Source organism: Somniosus microcephalus, chromosome 7 (genome assembly GCF_052327205.1).
Source record: "Somniosus microcephalus isolate GS21.2 chromosome 7, FLI_Smic_1.0, whole genome shotgun sequence".
Taxonomy (NCBI): Eukaryota; Metazoa; Chordata; class Chondrichthyes; order Squaliformes; family Somniosidae; genus Somniosus; species Somniosus microcephalus.
In genome coordinates this window covers 2,208,864-2,235,557 of record NC_140993.1, presented here as the reverse complement: position 1 = coordinate 2,235,557, position 26,694 = coordinate 2,208,864, and the positions used below count along the sequence as shown (strand labels likewise).

At 46.9% G+C, this 26,694-nt stretch overlaps 1 protein-coding gene across 1 annotated transcript in view; it reads right to left on the bottom strand.

The window, feature by feature from the left end:
- Nucleotides 1-19,778, bottom strand: part of LOC147114457 (uncharacterized) — a 296,186-nt gene extending 276,408 nt beyond the window's left edge. The window contains exon 1 of the mRNA XM_085993921.1: nt 19,770-19,778. Within this exon, the coding sequence (XP_085850047.1) occupies nt 19,770-19,778 (9 nt within the window). The remainder of the gene's footprint in view (nt 1-19,769) is intronic.
- Between the last annotated feature and the right edge of the window lie 6,916 nt (nt 19,779-26,694).

The window sequence follows — 26,694 nt, the reverse complement described above, 5'->3', positions numbered from 1 at the left end:
CTCGTAGTATATACATGTATAGTTTCTGTGTTTCCTTTCCGTTATATTCAACTGGCATCCTTATTTTTCCTCTGGGGTAGACCTTTTGCCCCATGTACGTCTTCAATACGATGGACGTGTCCTTTAAGGGTATGTGTGAGAATAGCCGCTCATAGTCTCGTCGATTCATGACAGTTAGGGCTGATCCTGTGTCCAATTCCATCTTCACTGGGGACCCTGCTATCACGAGGGTGACCCAAATGGTTCGGTGATCTTCTTTTGCGATCATGTTGTGTAGCTTTAAACAACTTAGTCGCCTGCTCCCGGAGTCCTTATCACTCTCCTGATCTTCTGAACTACTATCTGTCAGTTTCTTTACTTTCCTGTACTGTTCCTTAGTAGTTCTTGTCGTGTTGGTCTTCTTTCCCGACCTGCAGACTCTTGCTATATGTCCCATCTTCCCGCATTGCCTGCATATTTTGTCTTTAAACCAGCAGTCCTTCTGCTCATGGGCTGTTCTGCTGCAGCGATAGCACTTTTTGGCTGATACGCCATTTCGTTAGTGCTGTATTCTTGTGGTTTCTGTTGTATTTCCGCAGCTCCCCGTGCTGCTGCTTCGTAGGATACTGCCACGCTGAAAGCGTGTTCTAGCGTCAGGTCCTTTTTTGAAAGTAGTCGTTTCTGGGTTCCTTCACTCTGGAGCCCGCAGACAAACTTATCCCGTAAGGTGTCTGCCAGTCCTGCTCTGAACTGGCAGTGCTTCGATAACTTGCGTAGTTCTGTAAGATAGTCAGCATTGCTCTCATCTTTGTGCTGGTTTCTTTTATGGAACTTGAATCTTTCTGCTATCAGCAGTGGTGTAGGGCTTAGGTGTTCCTGTAAGATATGAACAATCTCCTCAAAACTTTTCTCCATTGGTTTAGCTGGGGAAATTAAATTCCGCAATAGGCCCTACGTATTCGCACCCATCAGATTTAATAATACCGACGCCCTCTTTCCATCGGCCACCTCATTTGCCTTGCAGTACACTTCAATTCCTTCTACATACGTGGTCCAGTCTTCTACCTCGTTGTCGAAAGCAGTGATACTGCCACTTTTCGGCATCTTGGGCGATTTAAAGTGGCGCCTCCCGCGCTTTTGCTTCTTCCCCAATGGAATAAAATGGCGCCTCCCGCGCTTTTGCTTCTTCCCCTTACTGCCACGCTGCTCCTAGCGTTCTACGGGGTAATGGCGGCGACCCGCAGCTTCGGCGCACCTCACTTTCCTTCCCCCCCCATTTAGTTTCTCTCCGCTGTCCTGTTCTCGAGCACCGACCACGCCCTGTGCGCTCCACCCTCTCTTGTTTTCTTTTCCCGGCGACGCTGCACGGCCCAATTTGTAGAGCCGCTCGATCGAGCTTGAGCCCGCCGCAGTCCGGAAGGGTCAGTGCGCTACCTGCTACCAGCACGATTCGCTGGAACCACAGTCTCTCCCGCAATTCTCCAAACACCGATGGATTCTTTGGCCGGTTGCCCTCGGTCGACGCCCGTTGCTCAGACTACGACCTTCCAGGACCTTCCTTTCAGGCGAGATCCCCGTGAGATGATGCCACACTGCAGGTGAGTTCGAACTTACTCGTCACCACTGTAAAGTCCGCGCCTCAACAATACACGGACTTCGGGAGAACAGTTTAACAGGTACTTTACTGAACAAGAGGCAGCTTGAAATTGAAACTACAGAAGCCTGCTAGGGCCTTTTATACAGGGGTGGTGACTGCCGGTACTGCAGTCTAAGACAGTTATTCCCTTAAAGGTACATACACAACAGCGGGTTTGGAAGGTGCTGTTGAAGGAGCTTTGGCGAGTTGCTGCAGTGCATCTTGTAGATGGTACACACTGCAGCCACAGTGCGCCGGTGGTGGAGAGAGTGAATGTTGAAGGTCGTGGATGGAGTGCCAATCAAGCGGGCTGCTTTATCCTGAATGGTTTCGAGCTTCTTGTGTGTTGTTGGAGCTGCACTTATTCAGTGACTTGGTCTCCACAGGGCAAGGACACCCAGGTCCCTCTGTACATCAGCATTTCCCAATCTATCACCATTTAAATAATACTCTACCCTTCTGTTTTTCCTACCGAAGTGGATAACTTCACATTTATCCATGTTATACAGTATCTGCCATGTATTTGCCTACTCACTCAACTTGTCTAAATCGCCTTGAAGCCTCTTTGCATCCTCCTCACAACTCACAATCCCACCTAGTTTTGTGTCATCAGCAAACTAAATATCTTCCTGCAGTCTGCAGCTTTCTTCTTCATTATCCACTGCACGGCCAATTTTTGTATCATCTGCAAACTTCTTAATCATACCCACTACATTCAAGTCTAAATCATTGATAAATATCACAAAAAGCAAGGGTCCTAGTACTGAGCCCTGTGGAACCCCACTGGAAACAACCTTCCAGTCACAAAAACACCTATCGACCATAACCCTTTGCTTCCTACTTCTGAGCCACTTTTGGATCCAACTTTCCACTTTGTCCTGGATCCCATGGGCTTTTACTTTCATGACCAGTCTGCCATGTGGGACCTTATCAAAAGCCTTGCTAAAATCCATATACACTACATCAAACGCACTACCCTCATCGACCCTCCTTGTTACCTCCTCAAAAAATGCAATCAGGTTAGTCAGACATGACCTCCCCGTAACAAATCCATGCTGACTGTCCCTGATTAATCTGTGTCTTTCTAAATGAAGATTTATCCTGTCCCGCAGAATTTTTCCCAATAATTTTCCCACCACCAAGTTTAGGCCGACTGGCCTGTAATTACTCGGCCTATCACTTTCTCCATTTTTAAACAGTGGTACCACATTAGCAGTCCCCCAGTCCTCCAGCACCACACCTGTAGCCAGAGAGGATTGGAAAATGATGGTCAGAGCCTCTGCTATTTCCTCTCTTGCTTCTCTTAACAGCCTGGGATACATTTCATCCGGGCCTGGGGATTTATCCACTTTCAAAGATGCTAAACCCATTACTATTTCCTCTCTCACTATGATTATTTCACCTAATATTTCACACTCCTCCTCCCTGATTGTGATGTCTGCATCTTCCCTCTCTTTTGTGAAAACAGACGCAAAGTGTTCATTTCGGACCATACCCATGTCTTCCGCCTCCACACATAGATTACCTTCATGGTCTCTAATAGGCCCTACTCTTTCTTTAGTTATCCTCTTGCTCTGAATGTATTTATAAAACATCTTTGGGTTTCCTTGATTTTACCTGCCAATATTTTTTCATGCTCTCTCTTTCCTAATTTCCTTTTTAATGTCCCCCCTGCCCTTTCTCTACTCCTCTGGGGATTCTGTGGGATTGAGCCCTCGGGGACTGTCAGAAGCCTCCCTTTTGTTCTTTATCCTACCCGGTGTGCCCCTTGACATCTAGGGGGCTCTAGACTTGTTGGGCCCACCCTTTTTCTTTAAGGGAACATACTTTCGCCGAGCCCTCTCTAGCTCCTCCCACTGCTCTGACACGGATTCACTTTCAAGTAGCTGCTTCCAGTCCACTTTGGCTAAATCACATCTCAGCTTAGTGACATTGGCTTTTCCCCAATTGAGAGCTTTTATTCCTGGTCTATCTGTGTCCTTTTCCAGAACTACCCTAAATCTAACTGAATTATGATCACTACCCCCACAATGCTCTCCCACTGATACCCCTTCCACCTGCCCGGCTATGGGGAGATCTGATAGAGGGGTTCAAAACCATGAAGGGTTTGGATAGAGTAAATAAGGAGAAACTGTTTCCAGTGGCAGGAGGGTTGGTAACCAGAGGACACAGATTTCAGGCAAAAGAGCCAGAGACGACATGAGGAAACAGATTTTAAACACAGCCAGTTGTGATCTGGAATGCGCTGGCTGAAAGGGCGGTGGAAGCAGATTCAACAGTAACTTTCAAAAGAGAAGTGGGTAAATACTTGAAGGGGAGACATTTACAGGGTGAGGGGGAAAGAGCAGGGGGGAGTGGGAATAATTGGAGAGCTCGACCAAAGAGCTGGCACAGGCACGGTGGGCCGAATGGCCTCCTTCTGTGCTGTTTCATTCGATGGTTCCGTCCCCATAATGAGACCTTCTCAGCCCCGGTGTCCTCCTGGTGAATCTGCCCGGCACCCCCTCCGAGGCCAGTGTGTCCCTTTCTGAGGTGCGGTGCCTAAAACTGAAGGCAGTCCTCCGGATGGGGCCTGAGCAAGGCTCTGGACAGCTGAAGCATGGCTGTGTATATCTGTAGTTGTGGTGTAGACAGTCCGACCTTGTCAATTTAAGTGGGTGGCGATCAGGAGCAGGTGCCCTTTCCTCCCAGGGTGCTGTCACACTAAATTAGGGCTCATGGGATTGGGGGTAATATTAGCATGGATAGAGGATTGGTTAACGGTCAGAAAACAGAGAGCAGGAATAAACGGCTCATTTTCAGGCTGGCAGGCTGTAACTAGTGGGGTCCCGCAAGGATCAGTGCAGGGGCCTCAGCTATTCACAATCTCCATCAATGACTTAGATGAGGGGACCGAGTGCAATGTATCCAATTTTGCTGACGATACAAAGCTAGGTGGGAAAATAAGTTGTGAGGAGGACACAAAGAGGCTGCAAAGGGATATAGACAGGTTGAGTGTGTTATGTTCATTAATAACTAGTCGTTTTTATTAAGAACAGCTAGCTTTTGCTAGACACTTTATTGAGCATTGTGGACTAGGTACAGTATCTGTAGAGGCATCCATCTTGACTGCTGCTTTGTGGGAAGTATGGTGCATCGTGGGTAGCTCACTCTTATATATATGCAGCACCACCTAGTGTACCATTCCAGAATGACAGGTTACTGATCATTACATCCCCCTTTCTTTGAGGTTAAACAAAATCAGTATCAATCAATATCAGTCAATCATAACAACATAAACATCTTCAACAGTCAATACATTTTCAATGTAGTTTTCTTCGTACTCAAAGATTAAGTCTATCAGGCTTTTTTACTTCACGTGTGGATCTTCTCAGCACAGTTAAGTCTGATGTGTTTTCATGAGAGCATGTATGTGTATTTGTGTTAGATTGTTCTGGTGGTGAGTGACAAGATTCAGTTGCGGCATTGTCATCGATTTGCTCTTCGATAGTCTCTTGTGTTTTTAGGAGGGAACGGCGGTTCCTCCTGAGAGTCTGTCCTTCCTCAGTTCTAACAGTGTATGACCTTGGTCCTACTTCCTCAAGAACTGTAGCTTTCCTGTTCCATGCATCTGGATCTTCAATCCTGACAACATCATCCCTTGTCAATGGTTTCAGAGTTTTGGATGACTTGTCATAGTATGATTTCTGTTCCAGCTTTAACAGTTGAAGTCTCTGTCTCAGTTCCTTACTCTGCTTTTCTTTTGCACAGCAGGGTAGCGTGGTACGCAACTTGTGACCCATTAGGAGTTCAGCAGGTGAAGAACCAGAGTCTAAAGGTGAGGCTCGGTAGCTCAGCAGGGCGAGATAAGGATCAGACTTGCTTTCTGTCGCTTTTTTCAGTAGCTGCTTGAGAACTTGAACACCTTTCTCTGCCTTACCATTCGACTGAGCATACAAAGGACTGGATGTGATGTGTTGAAAGTCATAATGTGCTGCAAACTGTTGCCACTCCTTACAGTTGAAGCATGGACCATTGTCGCTAACGGCAATCCTGGGAATTCCATGTCTGGTGAAGATGGATTTCACATGCATTATGACACTGCTTGCTGTGGTGCTTGAGAGCAGCGCCATCTCAGGATAGTTAGAATAGTAGTCAATCACTATTAGATAGTCTTTACTATTTAAATGAAAAAGGTTCATACCAACCATTTGCCATGGTGCTGTTGGTATGTCAGCTACTATCATTGGTTCCTTTGCTTGTTTGTTTTGGTGTTTCTGACATGTCTCACATTTGCCTATCATGTTCTCAATGTCCTTATTTATGCCAGGCAATAAACAGTGTCTCTTGCTCTCCATTTTCATTTTTCAATTCCGAGGTGTCCCTCATGAATCCTTTTGAGCATGTCTTGATGTAGAGCCTGTGGAATGACTATTCTGTTCTGTTTTAGTAATAGTCCACTTGCGACACTCAATTCTGACCTTATGTGAAAATATTTTGGACAGGAACCTTTTGGCCAACCATGATGAATGTTCTCTATTACTGTTTGTAATACTGTATCTTTTACTGTTTCTTCTGCTATTTGCTTTGAATTTGTGTCTGACACGGGCAGCGCAGCAGTGACCATACTCACATGAACATCCACATCTTCTTCAGTAGAGCTCACATGACTCATTGTGGGTGCTTGGGATAGTGCATCTGCTAACACTATGTATTTGCCTGGTGTGTAGATCAGTTCAAAGTCATATCTTTGCAGCTTCATCATGAGTCGTTGAATCCTTGGAGACATCTCATTCAGGTTCTTTTTTATGATGGCAACCAGTGGGCTGTGGTCTGTCTCAACTGTGAAGGTGGGAAGTCCATATATGTAGCCATGAAACTTTTCTAGTCCAACTACCAAGCCTAGACATTCCTTTTCAATCTGGGCATATCGACACTCAGTATCAGTCATAGACCTGGAGGCATAGGCAACAGGCTTCCAATCTTCACCCTCTGCTTGTAGCAAGACCGCACCTAGGCCATCTTTTGATGCATCCGTTGGCACTTTGATTCTTTTTGTTGGGTCAAAGAAGATGAGTACAGGTGTGGTTGTCAGCACTGTTTTGAGGTTTATCCACTCTTGTTCATGTCTTTCTGTCCATGCGAACTCATTTGTTTTATGTAGCAGGTCTCGCAGACAGGCTGTCTTGGCTGACAAGTTAGGAATGAACTTTCCAATGAAGTTTATCATCCCCATGAATTGTAGTGTATGTGCCTTTAAGAGCCCCAGGTGTGCTGTAATGCCGGTAATGGCCACTCGGGCTATATAAGCCTGTATATTGTGTATATCCGTTAGAACCCCCCCCAGACTTTGCTTAGTAAACACCTATGAACCAACTCCTGTCTTCAGTGTCTTTATCAACACACGGACACTACAGTGGCGACGAAGTGGAAACGGACTTACCTGCAATTTGGCAGCACCTCAAGGACATCGATTCCTCAGGCGTCCAGAAGACTCAAGAAAGTGAGAGAAGCTGTGGTTTCACCAGCGGGCCAAGCTGGTGTCAGGTACTGCGCTAATCCTTCCTGGGCGTCAGGCTGGGGCTCCAGTGGCTGGCTCTACAGCTGAGGCAGGCAGCAAAATCGGAGGCAAGCAATAACGGACTGGGAGGGAGCACTCGGGAGATGGCCGGCGTGGCAAGCAGGTCAGCGTTCAGACCTGGAGAGAAAATCCCACGGGAACGAATCTCCAACTGTAAATAAATTAAAAAAAAGAACGGGAACTGCGGGAAACAGCGTTGTCATCGGCAGCAGCGGCGGGAAAGCACGGGATGCGCCATATCTTTGCTGCAGAAAAGAAAGAAAAGCGCGGGAAGCGCCATATCTTTTCTGAAATGCCTAAGTCTGGCAATATTGATGCTTTTGATAGCGAAATAGAGGATTGGACCACATACGTGGAAAGAGTAGAGGTATATTGCACTGCAAATGGAATAGAAGATGAAAAAAAGCTTCAGTACTGCTGAACCTAATGGGCGCAAAGGCATACGGGCTGTTACGAAATTTAATCACTCCAGCCAAACCAAAGGACAAGAATTTTAAAGAAATTGTTGATACCCTGCAGGAGCACTTAAACCCAACATCGCTGCTGATAGCGGAATGATTCAAATTCTTCAAGAGAAATCAACACAAGAATGAAAGTAACGCTGATTACCTAACCGAATTAAGAAAGCTATCAAAGTACTGCCAATTCGGGGCAGGACCAGCAGATTATCTTCGAGACAAATTCGTTTGCGGTCTCTTAAGTGAAGGAACACAAAAAAGGCTGCTTTCTGAAAAAGATTTAACATTGGACAAAGCTTTCAGTATGGCTGTATCATATGAAGCAGCAGCAAGAGGAGCTGCAGAGATACAACAAAAGACACAGGACTTCGGCACCCATGAAATGACACAGGGTTTCGAAAGATGTTATCGCTGCGGCAGATCCACCCATAACCAGAAGGACTGCTGGTTCAAGGACAAAGCATGCAGGCAATGCGGAAAAATTGGACACATTGCACGGGTATGCCAATCTGGACAAAATAAATCCACTGACCGAAAAAAAAAAATCAATAAAGGAAAGTACAGGAAGGTAGAAATGATGACGGACAGTAGCTCCGAAGACCAGAAGAGCGATAGCGACTCCGAAAACAAGAGACTAAGCTGTCTCAAATTACATAATGTACTTGCCAAAGATGATTACCAAACCATTTGGGTTACCCTCACGATAGCAGGGTCCCCAGTTAAAATGGAGCTAGATACAGGATCAGCTCTAACCGTAATAAATCGACGGGATTGCGAGAGGCTATTTTCGCATATACCTCTAAAAGACACATCCATTATCTTAAAAACATATACGGGGCAGAAAGTATACCCCAAAGGAAAAATAAGGGTGCCTGTTGTATACAACGGCAAAGAAATACAAAAGTTGTATTTATACATTCTTCAAGATGGTGGTCCACCGTTATTGGGACGTGAATGGATCAGAAAGATACGTTTAGACTGGCACTCCATTCAGGCACTGACGGTGACCAATAAGAAAAAAAACAATGATGACATCATACCTGAACGATTAAAAGACATCTTGGCCAACGCCAAAGAAGTGTTTCAGGAGAAACTAGGAACCTTGAAAGGCATCACCGCCTCAATAAAAGTGGAAGATGCAGCAATTCCCAAATTTTTTAAGGCAAGACCGGTGCCATACGCAATTCGTCCAGCAGTCGAGGCAGAGCTGGAGAATTTGGAAAAGGCAGGCGTATTATCCAAAATAGATTGGAGCGAGTGGGCAACACCCATCGTTCCAGTCATGAAAAAAGCATTGAATAATGATAAATCTGAAGAACAGAGAAAAATTCGCATCTGTGGAGACTTCAAGGTGACTGTAAACCCGGTCCTCCACACAGTACAGTATCCTCTGCCGAGGATAGAAGATATTTTCGCCTCACTATCCGGAGGGAAACGTTTCACCAAAATTGACTTGGCACAGGCATATCTACAGATGGAGGTTGAGGACGCCTCTAAAAAGTATCTCACGATAAACACACACAAAGGCCTGTACCAGTACGATCGACTGGTTTTTGGAGTAGCATCAGCTCCAGCTATCTGGCAAAGAGCTATGGAGCAAGTCCTGCAAGGGATTCCGGGGACTCAATGCTACCTAGACGACATCCTTGTAACAGGAGAAAACGACAATGAGCACCTTGCCAATTTGGAGCAGGTGCTCACTAGGCTGAAAGAACGGGGCCTACGAGCAAATCGCCCCAAGTGCGAATTTTTCCAAAATCAGATATCATATTGTGGCCACATAATTAATAATGAAGGGTTGCATAAGTCACCTGAAAAAATTAAAGCGATCATAAAAGCCCCAGCACCTGAAAATGTTTCACAATTAAGGTCGTTCCTGGGATTAATAAATTACTGTCATAAATTTTTACTGAACTTATCAACTCTTCTACACCCTCTTAATGAACTTCTACAAACAGGAGTGATTTGGAAATGGAATGAAGACTGTAAACGTGCCTTCCATCAATGCAAAGACTTAATCACATCCGAAGAAGTTTTGGCTCATTACAACCCATCACTGCCAATCAGACTGGCGTGCGATGCATCCCCTTACGGCATAGGAGCAGTATTATCCCATAAATTCCCTGATGGCTCAGAACGGCCGATAGCTTTTGCGTCATGCTCATTGAACTCAGCTGAGCGTAACTATGCCCAAATCGACAGGGAAGCACTCAGCCTGGTGTGGGGAGTGAAGAAATTCAACCATTACCTACGCGGACAAAAATTTACCTTGTTGACTGTCCATCAACCCCTCATCTCCATATTCAATCCTAAAAAGGGTGTTCCCATTATGACAGCGCAAAGGCTACAGAGGTGGTCCCTTTTTCTAGGGGCACACCAATACAACATAGAATACAAAGGATCAAAACAGCATGGGAATGCTGATGGTTTATCGCGCCTACCATTGCCAACGGTAGAAGAAGCACCTACAGTAGACCCAGTAGAGATGTTCCACTGTACCATAGTGGAATGTCTACCAGTAACAAATTCTGCCATTGAAAGGGAGACGAGAAATGACCCGACTCTCTCACAGGTCTACGATTTAACAGTGAAGGGATGGCCAGCACATGGCGAACCACTGTTGCCAGCATTCTCGCAAAGAAGAGAACAGCTGTCAGTGTGCAGAGGAACCTTGATGTGTGGATCCAGAGTGGTGATTCCACCCAAACTCCAGGATAAAGTGCTAAAGGAGCTTCACGAGGGGCATCTGGGTGGAGTGAAAATGAAGAACCTAGCTAGGGCGTTTGTATGGTGGCCAGGTATCGATGGAGACATTGAAGAAATGACCAAGAGCTGCCTAGGGTGCCAGAAGGTCCAAAACGCTCCACCACAAGCCCCTCTACATCCATGGGAGTGGCCCCCAAGGGTGCATATCGACTTTGCTGGTCCATTTATGGACTCAATGTTCTTAATTGCGGTTGATGCACACTCCAAGTGGCCGGAGGTAATAAAGATGTCCTCCACCACCACGGAAAAAACCATCACAGTATTAAGGACCATATTTGCCAGGAATGGGCTGCCGGAACAGATATGTTCTGATAATGGACCGCAATTTGTGTCCGAAGAATTCAGAAAGTTCTTAAAAAACAATGGGGTTAAGCACTACACGTCCGCCCCATACCATCCCGCCACCAATGGATTGGCTGAAAGGTTTGTCCAGACCTTCAAGAAGGCCATAAAGGCCATGGGTAATGAAGACATAAAACTTCAGCACAAGGTGGATAACTTCTTATTCGCATACAGGAATGCAACACATTTGGTTACCAACCAAACTCCCGCCATGATGTTCTTCAATAGAAACCTAACATGCCGGCTGGATTTGGTCAAGCCCAACATCAGAAGGGACGTGGAGAACCAGCAGTTTCAAGGCATGAATGAAAGGCCAACTAGAACCTTCCAGATAGGTCAACAAGTTTTGGCCCGGGATTACCGTACCAAGAAATGGCAGCCTGGAACTATCTGCACACGACTAGGACCACTGATGTATACCGTGGACATCGGAGAAAGCATAATAAGGCGCCATGCTGACCAAATCATAAAGTCATCCGAAAAGGGACAACCTACACCACAACTCTTTACGTCTAACAATGAAGTAGAGATACCCATATCTACCTCCGATCCGGTGATACTGGAACCCGATGAACCCGACACTGGCATTCAAGCCGAATCAGCCTTGCCAAAAGAATCTACTACACCACCAGAAACTACTACACCCCCGAGGCGTTATCTGGACTGAGTCAGGAAGCCTCCTGAGAGACTGACTTATAACTAATTAACTACAGCAATGTGTATATTATTTTTCTTATAACATGTAATTAATAATTACTTAAAATATGATGTATTGGTTAGCTAAAAGGGGAGGAATTGTAGTGTATGTGCCTTTAAGAGCCCCAGGTGTGCTGTAATGCCGGTAATGGCCACTCGGGCTATATAAGCCTGTATATTGTGTATATCCGTTAGAACCCCCCCCCCAGACTTTGCTTAGTAAACACCTATGAACCAACTCCTGTCTTCAGTGTCTTTATCAACACACGGACACTACAGTCAGCACTGTTTTGAGGTTTATCCACTCTTGTTCATGTCTTTCTGTCCATGCAAACTCATTTGTTTTACGTAGCAGGTCTCGCAGACAGGCTGTCTTGGCTGACAAGTTAGGAATGAACTTTCCAATGAAGTTTATCATCCCCATGATGCGTAGCACTCCTTTTTTGTCAGTGGGTCGGGGCATTTTGAGTATGGCGTTTACTTTTTCCATATCTGGCTCTATTCCTTTACCAGATAGATTATCTCCTAGGAAAGTGACTTCCTGGATGCCAAACTGACACTTGGCTTTGTTGAGCTTCAGTCCATTCCGGCGTATGCTCTGTAGCACTTTAGTCAGTCTCTTATTGTGTTCTTTCAGTGTGGAGCCCCAGATGATGATGTCATCAACATAGACCCGAACTCCTTCCAGACCTTCAATTATGTGTTCCATCGCTCTATGAAAGATTTCAGATGCAGATATTATCCCGAAAGGCATTCTGAGGATACAATACCTGCCAAATGGTGTGTTGAAGGTACAGTATTTGGTGCTCTCTTCATCCAGTTTTAGTTGCCAAAATCCTTGTGAGGCATCGAGCTTTGTAAAGTATCTGGCACCTGACATTTCACTGGTGATTTCTTCTCACTTGGGAATCTGGTAGTGTTCACGTTTTATGTTTGCATTTAAGTCCTTTGGATCCATGCATATTCTTAGATCATTGTTCTTTTTCTTTACACATACCATGGAGTTAACCAAGTCTGTTGGCTCTTCGACTTTCCTGATGACTCCTAGTGTGGTCATTCTGTCCAGTTCGTTCTTGAGCCGGTCACGCAGGGGTGCTGGAACTCTTCGTGGAGCATGTACCACTGGCTGAGCATCCTCCTTTAGCTGGATCTTGTAAGTGAATGGTAGAACTCCAAATCCTTTGAACACATCCTGGAAATTATTCACTACAGAATCCATCGAGTCATCTGGTCTGCTTATGGCACAGTTCATACGGTAGACTCTCTTGGCCAGTTCTAAGTCCTCACAAGCTTTGTCACCCAGTACTGAATCAAGTCCTTCAGCCACAACAGAAAACATGAGATGATGCACTTTGTCTTTGACTGTCACTTTAAGTCTGCATACACCTAAGCTATCTATTTTCTGTCCATTATAGTCCTTCAGTAGTACTGACTTCTTCTGTATTTTGGGCTTTTCTTTCATATTGTTAATGTCACTCATCCTGATTAAGTTTGCTTTTGCCCCAGTGTCTAGTTTCAATGTAACTAATGCTCCATTTACCTGCAGTGGGATCATCCATTTGTCCTCTTTTACTGCATTAACTTTATGTTCAGCATTGTTAATTCCTGAGGGCTGCACAATTTCTGTATCCTTTTTGATATTGTCACATGACACCATTCCTACAAAACATGTCTCACTTAAATCAGTGTCCTCAATCACATTAACTTGTTGCCCTTTCTTTGTTTTTACTTTTGAAAAGCATTGTTTAGCAAAGTGATTCTTTCCATTACACTTTGCACATTTTTCGAAATGCTGGGCATTGTCTTAACTGGTGTTTGTAACCACAGCGTTTACAATTAAAAATTTCATCCTCCGATTGCTTTTCATTTCTGTTCTGCCCACGTTTCTTCCCCTTGTAGGACACAGCACTGACAGCAGCATTATCACTCATTACAATGGCATCATTATTGATTTCCCTGAAATTCTTCGCGTGCTTTCGAGCTAGCTCGCTGGCTTGGCATATTTTCACTGCAATTTCCAATGTTAGTTCGGTTTCTCTCAACAGACGTCCCCTGACTTTTTTATCATGAATACCAAACACAATCTGGTCACGAATCATGGATGCTTTCAGCTCAGAGAAATTACATGCCTGTGCTTTCAGTTTCAGATCAGTCATAAAGCTATCAAAAGTCTTATTTTGCTGCTGTGTCCGATAACAGAAGATGTACCTCTCATAGGTTTCATTCTTTTTGGGAGAACAATGTGTATCAAACTTCTTTAGCACATCGTCTAATTTTTCTCTGTTCGCCTCTGGATTAAATACAAATGTATTAAATACCTCTGTCGCCTGTGGGCCTGCAACCGTGACCAGCAACGCTATTTTCCTTGCATCTGGCTTCGTACCGTACCCGATGGCAGCAATGTAGAGTTCGAATTGTTGTTTAAAAGTCTGCCAATTGTAGTCAATATTTCCTGTGAGTTTCAAATGCTCTGGTGGCTTCAAATTCTCCATGTCGCGTTGCACAATATTCAGCAGATCTTACCAATCCTGGTACCATGTTATGTTCATTAATAACTAGTCATTTTTATTAAGAACTGCTAGCTTTTGCTAGACACTTTATTGAGCACATGTGGACTAGGTACAGTATCTGTAGAGGCATCCATCTTGACTGCTGCCTTGTGGGATGCCTGGTGCATCGTGGGTAGCCCACTCTTATATACATACAGCACCACCTAGTGTACCATTCCAGAATGACAGGTTACTGATCATTACAGAGTGAATGGGCAAGAACATGGCAGATGGAATATAATGTGGAGAAGTGTGAAGTTATCCGCTTTGAACACAAGAACATAAGAAATAGGAGCAGGAATAGGCCACTTGCCCCATCGACCCTGCTACGCCATTCAATAAGATCATGGCTGATCTTGGGCTCAAAGCCACTTCCCTGCCCACTCCCCATAACCCTTCGCTCCCGTATCTTGCCAAAATCTGTCTATCTCCACCTTAAATGTATTTAATGACCCAGCCTCCACAGCTCTCTGGGGCAGAGAATTCCACAGAATTACGACCAACTGAGAGAAGAAATTCCTCCTCATCTCAGTTCTAAAAGGGCGACCCTTTATTCTAAAACTATGCCCCCGAGTTCTAGATTTCCCCATGAGGGGAAACATCCTCTCTGCATCTACCTTGTCGAGCCCCCTCAGTATCTTATATGTTTCAATAAGATCACCTCTCATTCTTCTCAATTCCAATGAGTATAGGCCCAGCCTGCTCAACCTTTCCTCATAAGTCAATCCCCTCATCTCAGGAATTAACCTAGTGAATCGTCCCTGAACTGCCTCCAATGCAAGTATATCCTTCCTTAAATACGGAGACCAAAACTGTACGCAGTACTCCAGGTGTGGTCTCACCAATACCCTGTACAGTTGTAGCCGGACTGTTGTGTATGTACCTTTAAGAGAATAACTGGTCTCAGACTGCAGTACCAGCAGTGACCACCCCTGTATAAAAGGCGCTAGTAAGCCTCTGTAGTTTCAGTTTCCTGATTGACTCCTTTCAGTAAAGACTTGTTTTGTTCAACTCCTGCTGTCCGTGTCTCAATCATACACGGACATAATAGTTAACGAAGCATATGGGATCTTGGGCTACATAAATTGAGTACAAAAGTAGAGAAGTTATGCTGAACCTTTATAAAGTGCTGGTTAGGCCACAACTGGAGTATTGCGTCCAGTTCTGGTCACCACACTTTAGGAAGGATGTGAAGGCCCTTGAGAGGGTGCAGAGGAGATTTACCAGAATGGTTCCGGGGATGGGGGATCTTAGCTACAATGACAGGTTGGAGAAGCTGGATTTGTTTTCATTAGAGCAAAGGAAGTTGAGGGGTGATTTGATAGAGGTGTACAAGATTATGACGGGTTTGGATTGGCTAGACGGGGAAAGGCTGTTCCCACTAGTTGATGGTACAAGGACTAGGGGACACAGATTTAAGGTTTTGGGCAAGAGATACAGGGGGGATGTGAGGAAAAACTTTTTTACGCAGCGAGTGGTGAGGACCTGGAGCTCGCTGCCGACGGAAGTGGTGGAAGCGGTGACACTCAATGTTTTCAAGGGGAGTCTGGATAGGCACTTGAGGGAAATAAACTTGCAGGGCTATGCATGGATCGCTTGGCAGGAAATTGGGTGGAGGTGGTTCACACGCAGACAGCACCTGATTTCGAGACGCTGTCCTATTAAAATCGGTCCTCCACAGGCAAAGAGGGTCCCGGTCCCTTTAATGAAAATCACACTGAAAAGGAGAGTCCCTGTCCCTTTAAGAACCCTCCACCCACCACTCCCACCTTTTTCTTAAAGTCTTTGAAATTAATAATAAAAGTTCATGCAGAAAAAATGTGTGTGTGTCTGTCTGTATTTTAGTGAGTATCTGTGTCTGTGTGTCTGTCTGACTGTATGTGTGTGTGTCTGTGTAGAACAGCATCATAGAATGATACAGTACAGAAGGAGGCCATTCGGCCCATCGTGCCTGTGCCGGCTCTTTGAAAGAGCAATCCAATTAATCCCACTCCCCCTGCTCTTCCCCCAAAGCCCTGTAAATGTTTTCCCTTCAAGTATTACCTCAATCTCTTTTGAATTATAATATTGAATCTGCTTCCACCGCCCTTTCAGGCAGCGCATTCCAGATCACAACAACTTGGTGTAAAAATCGGTTTCCTCATGTCCCCTCTGGTTCTTTTGCCAATCGCCTTAAATCTGGTTTCTGTCCCTTCAGCCATTGGAAACGGTTTCTTCTTATTTACTCTCTCAAAATCCATCCTGATTTTGAACAACTCTATCAAATCTCCTCTTAATCTTCTCTGCTCCAAGGCGAACAACCCCAGCTTCTCCTGTCTCTCCATGTAACTCAAGTCCCTCATCCCTGGTCCCATCCTCGGCAATTTCTTCTGCACCCTCTCTAAGGCCTTGACATCCTTCCTAAAGTGTGGTGCCCAGCGGAAGCCTAGCCAGTGTTTTATAAAGGCTTAGCATAACCTGCTTGCTTTTGTACTCTATTCCTCTATTAATAAAGTCAAGGATCCTGTTTGCTTTTTAACAGCCTTCTCAACTTGTCCTGCCACCTTCTAAGATTTGTGTACATACCCCCCGAGGCCTCTCTGTTCCTGCACTCTTTTTAAAATTGGACCATTTAGTTTATATTGCCTCTCCTCATTCTTCCTACCAAAATGAATCACTTCACAGTTCTCTACATTAAATTTAATCTGCCACGTTTCTGCCCATTTCACCAGTCTGGCTACGTCCTCCTGAAGCCTGTTACTATCCTCATTGTTTGCTACATTTTCGTGTCCTCTGCAAATTTTGAAATTATGCCCTGTATCCCCAAGTCCAGGTCAGTAATATATATCAAAAAAGCAGTGGTCTGAATCAATGTTCACGTTAAGTTGCGCAGCCACACAGCAGTCTGGAGGTCCCGCGCAGCCGGCTCACCACCCTTTAAATGGAATAAACGCGCATGCGTGTAAATTTGAATGTTAAAAGGGGCCACGCACCTCAAAAAATTAGAGGGAACACTGGTCCTAATACCGACCCCTGGGGAACATCACTGTTTACCTCCCTCCAGTCTGAAAAGAAACCGTTCACCACTACTCTCTGCTTTCTGTCCCTTGGCAGAAAATTGGGAGGGGGCGAGAGCAAACAGCACCTGATTTCTTGCGAAGCACTCACGGGAGCAGGGGATTAGCCCTACTTTAAATGTCAGTCTCTTACACATCTATATATATAAATAAAGGAATCATTCTGTCTGTCTTCTATCTGTCTGTCCTTCTGTCTGTCTGTCTTGTCTGTCCTCGGGTGTGCGTCTGTCCGGCTATGCGCTCGAAAGTTATAGAGCGTACCTACGCGTGCGTTACGTCGAAAGAAAGCTTACCTTTCCGAAACCCTGGTAAGCGTATTTACGTTTCGGCCGGACGAAAATCGCGCCCGCGGTATCCGAAAAACCTTCAACATTCCGCTCATTAGCATCTCATTATCCGCTCATTAGCGACAGAGTGACCTCGAGGTCGACCAATCGTACGCCGGGTTGCTGGCGCGTGCGGCCGGGCCCTCCTACGGTCGAGTGACGGGATGATTGACCAATCCTATGCTTTGGTGACCTGACGGTCGACCAATCGGTGCGTGTGTGGGCGGGCCTTATCATTCTGAACCGAGGTGAGTAGCCGCCATCTTGCTTCCATTCTTTTTCCTGCTTTCTGCGTCTTTCTTTTCAAATATACATTTCCAGCAAAATAAAATTGCTTTTATTAAATTGTTTTAAAAAAAACTTCATTCATTTGTAAATATTTTCTCTAACCTGAAGATTCTTTTTCCTACCTTTCCCCATTTTTGTTAGGCCTCAAAGCCTGGGCCTTTCTTGCCCAGCCGGGCCCCAGCTAGATAATAGTCCCACGGCTTCTGCTAAGCTCCTCACCCCCCACCCCCCCCCCCCGCCCCGGTGTCACGTTACCCAAGGCAATGGATTTCAGCCACGAGGGTCACGAGGGTCAGGGTGCGCGCGCAGCAGGAGCAGCTGAGACGCGGCATCTCTCTCTGTTCCCCGCTCGGCTCGGGCGGGGGGGGGGCGGGGCTCTCGGGAGTGCGGATCTCGGGCGGGGGCTTGGTGAGCGGGGACGGTGCGCGCGCAGCTGGAGCAGCTGAGATGCGGCGTCTCTCTCTGTTCCCCGCTCGGCTCGGGCGGGGTGGGCGGGGCTCTCGGGAGTGCGGATCTCGGGCGGGGCTCGGTGAGCGGGAAGGTGCGCGCGCAGCAGGAGCTCTCGGGCGGGACTTGGTGAGCGGGAAGGTGCGCGCGCAGCAGGAGCAGGTGAGACGCGGCGTCTCTCTCTGTTCCCCGCTCGGCTCTGGCGGGGGGGGGCGGGGCTCTAGGGAGTGCGGATCTCGGGCGGGACTTGAAGCCAGCTCGGGAGGGCAGGGCTCCGGAGAGCGGGAGGGGCGGGGGGCCGGTGCTCGGGAGATCGGGCCTCCGGAGTTCGGTGCTTGGTTGGGGGGGGGGGAGGGGCGAGCCTTGGGAGATCGGGGGGGGGTGGGGGGGACGAGTCTCGGGGGGGACAGGGCTCCGGAGATCGGGGGGGTCGGGGCTCGGGGAGCACGGGGGGGGGGGGCGGGGCTCGGGAAATCGGGGGGGGCGGGGCTCGGGAGATCGGGGGGGCGGGGCTCGGGAGATCGGGGGGGCGGGGCTCGGAGATCGGGGGGGGCGGGGCTCGGGTGATGGGGGTGTGGAGATCAGGGGGCTCGGGGACTCTCCCCACTCCCCTTCCCCCCCCCTCCCCTCCCCCCCTTCCTTCCCCCCTCCTCCCCTTCCTTCCCCCCTCCTCCCCTTCCTTCCCCCCTTCCCCCCTCCCCTCCCCTCCCCCCCTTCCCCTCCCCCTTCCCCCCTCCCCTTCCCCCCCTCCTCCCCTCCCCTTACCCCCCTCCCCTTCCCCCCTCCTCTTCCCCCTCCCCTCTTCCCCCCTCCCCTTCCCCCCCTCTTTCCTCCCCTCCCCTTCCCCCCTCCCCTTCCCTTCCCCCCTCCCCTTCCCCTTCCCTTCCTCCCTTCCCTTCCCCCCTCCCCCCTTCCACCCCTCCCCTTCCCCTCCTCCCCCCTCCTCCCCCACTTCCCCCTCCCCTTCCCACCCTCCCCCCCTCCCTACCCCCCTCCCGGGACCCTCCCCTTCCCCCTCCCCTTCCTCCCCTTTCCCCCTCCCCTTCCCCCCTTCCCTTCCCCCCAGTCGCTCTCTCTCTTCCCCCCAGTCGCACTCTCTCTTCCCCCCAGTTGCTCTCTCTCTCTCTCTTCCAGCAACAACATGCCCTCGAAAAAGACTCGGCAACGCCGGGCACTCCAGCTAGTACATTATAAAAAGGGAGATGCTGTCCCTTTAAAATCAGTCATCCACGGGGGACACAGTCCCTTTAATGAGAAACCCCACCACTCCCGTATTCTCTTAAAGTGCTTGAAATTAATAATTAAAAATGCTGAAAATTAATATTAAGAAAATTAATTCAGGGAGAAGAAATATTTTTACTCACAAGTATTTGTTCCACAGGGTTTGTTATTTCATCAATTTAAAAGCGAACTTCTTTTCTTTAATTAAAAGTATCTTCTGCAAATCAAAATTAGTTTGAGCTGTAAAATGTGAAAGGAACATTAAAAAAATACTTTCCCGGGCTCACAGATCCTGAGACCCTTTACAAAATGGCGGCGGGCCGATCCGTCCAATGAGCCGGTTCCAGGTCCCACCATCTCCTTCGCCGCGATTGGTTGGAGGACCAAAGCTCCTCGGTCGGTCCTCCAGGCTCAGCCTCCCCTCGCTCATTCGTGGAGAACTCACGTCTATCATTGTACGACGGCGACGTCTTGACGTGACTGGTTGGGCGAAGAGGGGTGTGGGTGCGCGGGGCGCAGGCTCGCTCCTCCAGCCCCACCCCGCTTGCTCCCTATTGGTCGGAAGCTCCCGTCAATCAGGCCCTGGGCCCGGGTCACGTGTCCCTGGAGCGCGCTCCGCCAAACTGAAGAAGCTCCGCTCGGGGCCCGGATCCACGGACTCTCAGGTTTGGGTATGCAAGTTTATAGTCTGGCTATAATCGACCACAAGTCTTTTCTTTTCATTAGTTTTAACCACCACCACCTGGGCACGCCATGGGCTATTACTGTGTTCGATGACTCCCTCCCGTTGAAGCCTTTCCACTTCCTCTTTTATAAATGTTTTATCTTCTGAACTATACCGTCGACTCTTAGTCGCTGTAGGTCTGCAATTAGGAGCAAGGTTCACGAACAAAGAAGGCGGACTTACTTTTAAAGTAGAAAGGCCGCAGACTGTGAGTGGAGGCTGAGACCCACCATACTTAAGGGTAACGCTCTCATGCTGACACTGGAAGTCCAAGCCTAAAATTAAGTTAACACACAACTGAGGTAATATAAGGAGTTTAAAATCCTTATACTCCGTATCCTTAACAGTCAATGTGACATTACAATATCCAGTTACCTCCGAAGTAAGGGACTTCGACGCCATCAGAATTTCACTTCGAGTAGGATACACCTTCAATGAACAGGAGTTAACAAGGTTGGGATGTATAAACCTTTCAGTACTGCCACAGTCTATCAATCACCCAGTAGGACGACCATTAATCTTAATGTCCATCATAGATTTCGACAAGGAACATGGTATGGTCTGGTCAACCATAACCGAGGCTCGAGTAAAACGATAGGCGGCAGCAGAGAAGACATCGGATACAGGATTACCCTTACACACTTTACTAAAATGTCCCCATTTCTTACACTTAAAACAGGTAGCCTCTCTGGCTGGGCATCTTTGCCTGGGGTGTTTAGATTGGCCACAAAAATAACACTTAGACCCATGGGGTACAGCCACAACAGTAGGATTAAGTGGAGGCTCCATTGGCGGTATGGATGCCTCCATACTCGGAACACACGAGGCTGAGAGAGATGCATGGGCTGATGCATACACTTCTAAATTCTTCTGGGCTACATCTAACGATCGAGGAGTCTCTGTCTAATATAATTAGATCGGAGGCCAGATATAAAAGAATCGCGGATGGCTTCTTCCTGATACAATATGGCAGAGACAGCCTTGTGGTTGCAATCCTTAGCCAAAGCCTTGAGATCCTGCAGGAAATCATCCAGGGATTCCTCGGGTAATTGCCTGCGAGTAGACAAAAGATACCTGGCGTATACTTCATTAACCGACTTAAGGTACTGGGCCTTAAGAGCTCCAAGGGCCTCTTCATACGTAGTAATATCTTCAAATATAGAGTTAGTTTGATGACTTACCAAGTTGGTTAAAAGACCCAACTTGTTAACTGTCGGATCGATCGATGCGATGAAGTGTTCAAAACATCGAAGCCAATGCGTAAATTTCTTCGACGCATCTGCCGAATGGGGATTGATATCTAGACGCTCTGCTTTCAAAAATCGATCCATCTTCCAAAGTTGTTACTTAATAAAACTGATGTGCCAAATAATTGCCTGAATCCATAAGGTTAAAACTTAAAACGAAAGGCTTTTATTAAGTAAGAAACATGGCATCAAGTTAACACGGGGCAACCATCATTCATCACCGACCCAGCCATTATGAGCAAAACCCAGCTCTTATAAGCAAGACTCACATCAATCAGGAGGATTCATAAAGGCGGGGCTAGGGAGGAGCATTAGTGGTTACACCTGTAAAACATTCCAGACATTAACAAGTACAACAACAAATACAAATGCCAGAACAGAGTTATTTAACCCGTGCTGTACCTGCCCTGGGAGTGTTTGATGGGACAGTGTAGAGGGAACTTTACTCTGTATCTAACCCGTGCTGTACCTGCCCTGGGAGTGCTTGATGGGACAGTGTAGAGGGAGCTTTACTCTGTATCTAACCTGTGCTGTACCTGCCCTGGGAGTGTTTGATTGGACACTGTAGAGGGAGCTTTACTCTGTGTCTAACCGGTGCTGTAACTACCCTGGAAGTGTTTGATGGCATAGTGTAGAGGGAGCTTTACTCTGTATCTAACCCATGCTGTACCTGCCCTGGGAGTGTTTGACAGGACAGTGTAGAGGGAGTTTTACTCTGTATCTAACCTGTGCTGTACCTGCCCTGGGGGTGTTTGATGGGACAGTGTACAGGAAGCTTTACTCTGTATCTAACCTGTGCTGTACCTGCCCTGGGAGTGTTTGATGGGACAGTGTAGATGGAGCTTTACTCTGTATCTAACCCGTGCTGTACCTGCCCTGGGAGTGTTTGATGTGACAGTGTAGAGGGAGCTTTACTCTGTATCTAACCCATGCTGTACCTGCCCTCACGAGCAAATTTGGCTGGGGTAAGTAACATAGAAACATAGAAACATAGAGATAGGAACAGGAGTAGGCCATTCGGCCCTTCGAGCCTGCTCCGCCATTCAATGAGATCATGGCTGATCTTCGTCTGAGATCATAGCTGATCTTACCAGTTCAGTACCCCGTCCCCGCCTTTTCTCCGTAACCCTTAATCCCCTTAGCCTTCAGAAATATATCCAATTCTCTCTTGAAAATATTTATTGAATTAGCCTTCGCAGCCCTCTGTGGCAGGGAATTCCACAGGCTCACCACTCTTTGAGTGAAGAAATTCTTCCTCATCTCTGTTTTAAATGATTTGCCCGCTATTTTTAGACTGTGGCCCCTGGTTCTGTGCTCCCCGGCCATTGGAAACATTCTCTCTGAATTCAGCCTGTCCAGGCCTGCCATAATTTTATATGTTTCGATGAGATCACCTCTCAATCTTCTAAACTCCAGTGAGTACAAGCCCAAACTATTTAATCTCTCTTCGTAGGTCATTCCCGCCATTCCAGGTATCAGCCTGGTGAATCGCCGTTGCACTCTTTCCATGGCAAGAACATCCTTCCGCAGATGGGGCGACCAAAACTGTACACAATACTCCAGATGCGGTCTCACCAGCACCTTGTACAGCTGTAGTAAGGTATCCCTATTCCTATACTCGAACCCCCTTGATATGAAGGCCAACATACCATTTGCCTTCTTAATCGCCTGTTGCACCTGCATGCTCTCCTTCAGTGACTGGTGCACAAGAACACCCAGGTCCCTCTGCACTTCCCCATCTCCCAATCTATTGCCGTTTAGATAATAATCTACCCTCCTGTTTTTACCCCCAAAGTGGATAACCTCGCATTTATCCACATTATAGTGCATCTGCCACGTATCCGCCCATTCCCCCAACCTGTCCAAATCGCACTGTAGCCTCCTGACATCCTCATCAGAGCCCACCCCTCCTCCTAGTTTAGTGTCGTCAGCGAATTTGGAAATATTGCATCCAATTCCCTGATCCAGATCATTTATATATATTGTGAACAGCTGGGGTCCCAGGACAGATCCTTGCGGCACCCCGCTGGTCACTGCCTGCCACTCCGAAAACGAGCCGTTTATTCCAACTCTCTGTTTTCTATCCGCCAGCCAGTTCTCTATCCACGTTAATACTTTGCCCCCAATCCCATGAGCCTTAATTTTGCATGATAATCTTTTGTGTGGAACCTTATCGAAGGCTTTCTGGAAGTCAAGGTACACCACATCCACTGGCTCTCCCCCATCTATTTTACCAGTTACTTCCTCAAAAAATTCCAGCAGATTAGTCAAACACGATTTAACCTTTGTAAATCCATGTTGACTCTGTCCGATCCTTTCCCCATTTGTCAAGTGCTCCGCTATTTTATCCTTAATAATGGACTCTAGCATTCTGCCCACAACCGATGTAAGGCTTACTGGTCTATAATTCCCTGCTTTCTCTCTACCCCCCTTTTTAAATATTGGGGTAACATTAGCTACCCTCCAATCCACGGGTACTGTTCCCGAGTCAATGGAGTTCCGGAAGATGATCCTTAGAGCATCTGCTATCTCCAGGGCCACCTCCTTAAGTACCCTAGGATGTAGTTTATCAGGCCCCGGGGATTTGTCGGCCTTCAGTCCCCTCAACTTACCCAGCACCATATCCCTAGAGATACTAATTTCTGTCAGCTCCTCCCTCTCATTAGTCCCTATGTTTGCCGATATTCCTGGGAGGTTATTTGTGTCCTCCTTTGTGAATACAGAACCAAAGTATGAGTTTAATTGGTCTGCCATTTCCTTATTCTCCATTATATATTCTCCCGAATCGGACTGCAAGGGACCGACTTGGGATTTTACCAGTCTTTTCCTCCTGATATACCGATAAAAGCTTTTGCAGTCTGTCTTTATGTTTGCTGCAAGTTTACTTTCGTATTCTATTTTCCCCTTCCTGATTAATCCCTTTGTCCTCTTTTGCTGTATCTTGTACTGCCCCCAATCTTCCAGTCTGGTGCTTTTTTTTGCCAGTTGATATGCCCTTTTTTTTTATTTTATGCTGTCCCTAATTTCCCTCGTTATCCACGGTTGAGTCACCTTTTTAGGTTTATTTTTGTGCCAAACTGGTATAAACATGTTCTGGAATTCTTCCATTCTATCTTTGAATGCTTGCCATTGTCTATCCACTGTCAATCCCCCCAGAAACACCACCCAATCAATCTTACCCAATTCCCATCTCATACCCTCGTAATTCCCTTTATTTAAGTTCTGGACCTTAGTCTCTGATTCAATTTCCTCACTCTCCATCTCGACTGAGAGCTCGATCATATTATGATCGCTCTGACCCAAGGGGCCTCGTACAAGAAGATTGCTGATAAGTCCCTTCTCATTGCACAATACCCAGTCTAAAATGGCCTGATCTCGAGTCGGCTCCTCGACATATTGGTCCAGATAACCGTCCCGAAAACATTCCAGGAATTCCTCCTCCTCAGAATTTTTACCAGTTTGGGTAGTCCAATCAATATGTAAATTAAAGTCACCCATGATGACAGCTGTGCTCTTATCGCACACTTCTCTAATTTCCCTTTTTATGCCTTCCCTCACCTCCATATTACTATTTGGAGGCCTATATATCACACCCACTAACGTTTTCCTCCCCTTGCTATTTCTCATTTCTACCCATACAGATTCCGTTTCATCCGAGTTAATATCCTTCCTTTCCATTGCATTAATCCCCTCCTTTACCAGCAATGCTACCCCACCTCCCCTACCTTTTTGCCGATCCTTCCTAAATATTGTATATCCCTGGATGTTAAGTTCCCAGCCTTGCCCACCCTGCAGCCACGTTTCTGTAATCCCAATCAAATCATACTTGTTTACCTCTATTTCCACAACTAATTCATCCACCTTGTTCCTAATGCTTCTAGCATTAAGATACAAAGCCTTCAGGCTTGCTTTTTTCACACTCTCATTATGAATTAGTTTGGCCCTTTGTGTTTCTCTCCTTTGCTTATTGCTTCTCACCTTTCTACCATCTATTTCCGACTTCATATGACTTCCCTCTTTTCCACTACCTAGGTTCCCATCCCCCTGCCAAATTAGTTTAAATCCTCCCGAACCGCCCTAGAAAATATTACCCCGAGGACATCGGCTCCCTCACAGTTCAGGTGTAGACCGTCCCCTTGGTACAGGTCACTCCTCCCCAAGAACTGGTTCCAATGCCTCAAGAATTTAAATCCCTCTCCCTTGCACCACTGCTCAAGCCACGTATTTAGCTTATCTATCTTACTCTCTCTAAACTTATTAGCTCGTGGCACTGGTAGCAATCCAGAGATTACTACCTTTGAGGTCCTACTTTTCAATTTAGCTCCTAACTCCCTAAATTCAGCTTGTAGGACCTCCTCCCTCTTTTTACCTACATCGTTGGTACCTACATGTACCACGACAACTGGCTGATCCCCCTCCCCCTTCAGAATGCTCTGCACCCGCTCCGAGACATCCTTGACCCTTGCACCAGGGAGGCAACATACCATCTTGGAGTCTCGGTCTCGGCCACAGAAACTCCTGTCTATCCCCCTTACAATTGAATCCCCTATCACTATAGCCCTATCCCTCTTTTTCCCGCCCTTCTGTGCAGCAGAGCCAGTCATGGTGCCTTGAACCTGGCTGCTGGTGCCTTCCCCTGATAAGTCATCTCCCCCAACAGTACCCAAAACGGTAAACCTGTTTTGGAGGGAGATGACCGCAGGTGAGTCCTGCACTACCTTCCTGCCTTTACCCTGCCTTTTGGTCACCCATTTACTGTCTGAGCTAGCCTTTACCTGTGGTGTGACCAACTCACTGAATGTGCTATCCACAAGATCCTCAGCATCGCGTATGCTCCAGAGTGAGTCCATTCGCAGCTCCAGCGCCGCCATGCGGTCCGCTAGGAGCTGCAGCTGGACACACTTCCTGCACACATAGTTGTCAGGGACAGTGTCCCTGATTTCCCACATGGCACAGGAGGAGCATGACACGGGTCTGAGCTGCCCTTCCATGACTTAACCCTTACAAGACCCTTTTATTTACTACGATTTAGCTTAATTATTGAATTCTACTTAGAATAAGTTTGTGAAAGTACTCACCAACCAGTCACCTACCTGTTTTCTGGTGTTGTATTTTCACTGCTGCCTCCTGTCCTGGAACCTTTTCCACCTAGGTTAGGCTCCTGAAATAAAATAAATTGAACCTACCTTTTCAACTTCCCCTAACCCCTAAAAGGTTAGAGGAGGTGGAAGGGTGGGAGACACTACACTGTAGTGTTTCGGGTTTAGCAACAGCTCCACTTATATAAGAGTTACTGGCCTCCTGCTCTCCTGACTGCACCAGCTGTGAAAGAAAAAGCCCGCGAAAGGTGAGCTTTTAAACTCACCAGTTACTGGCCTCCTGCTCTCCCGACTGCCCCA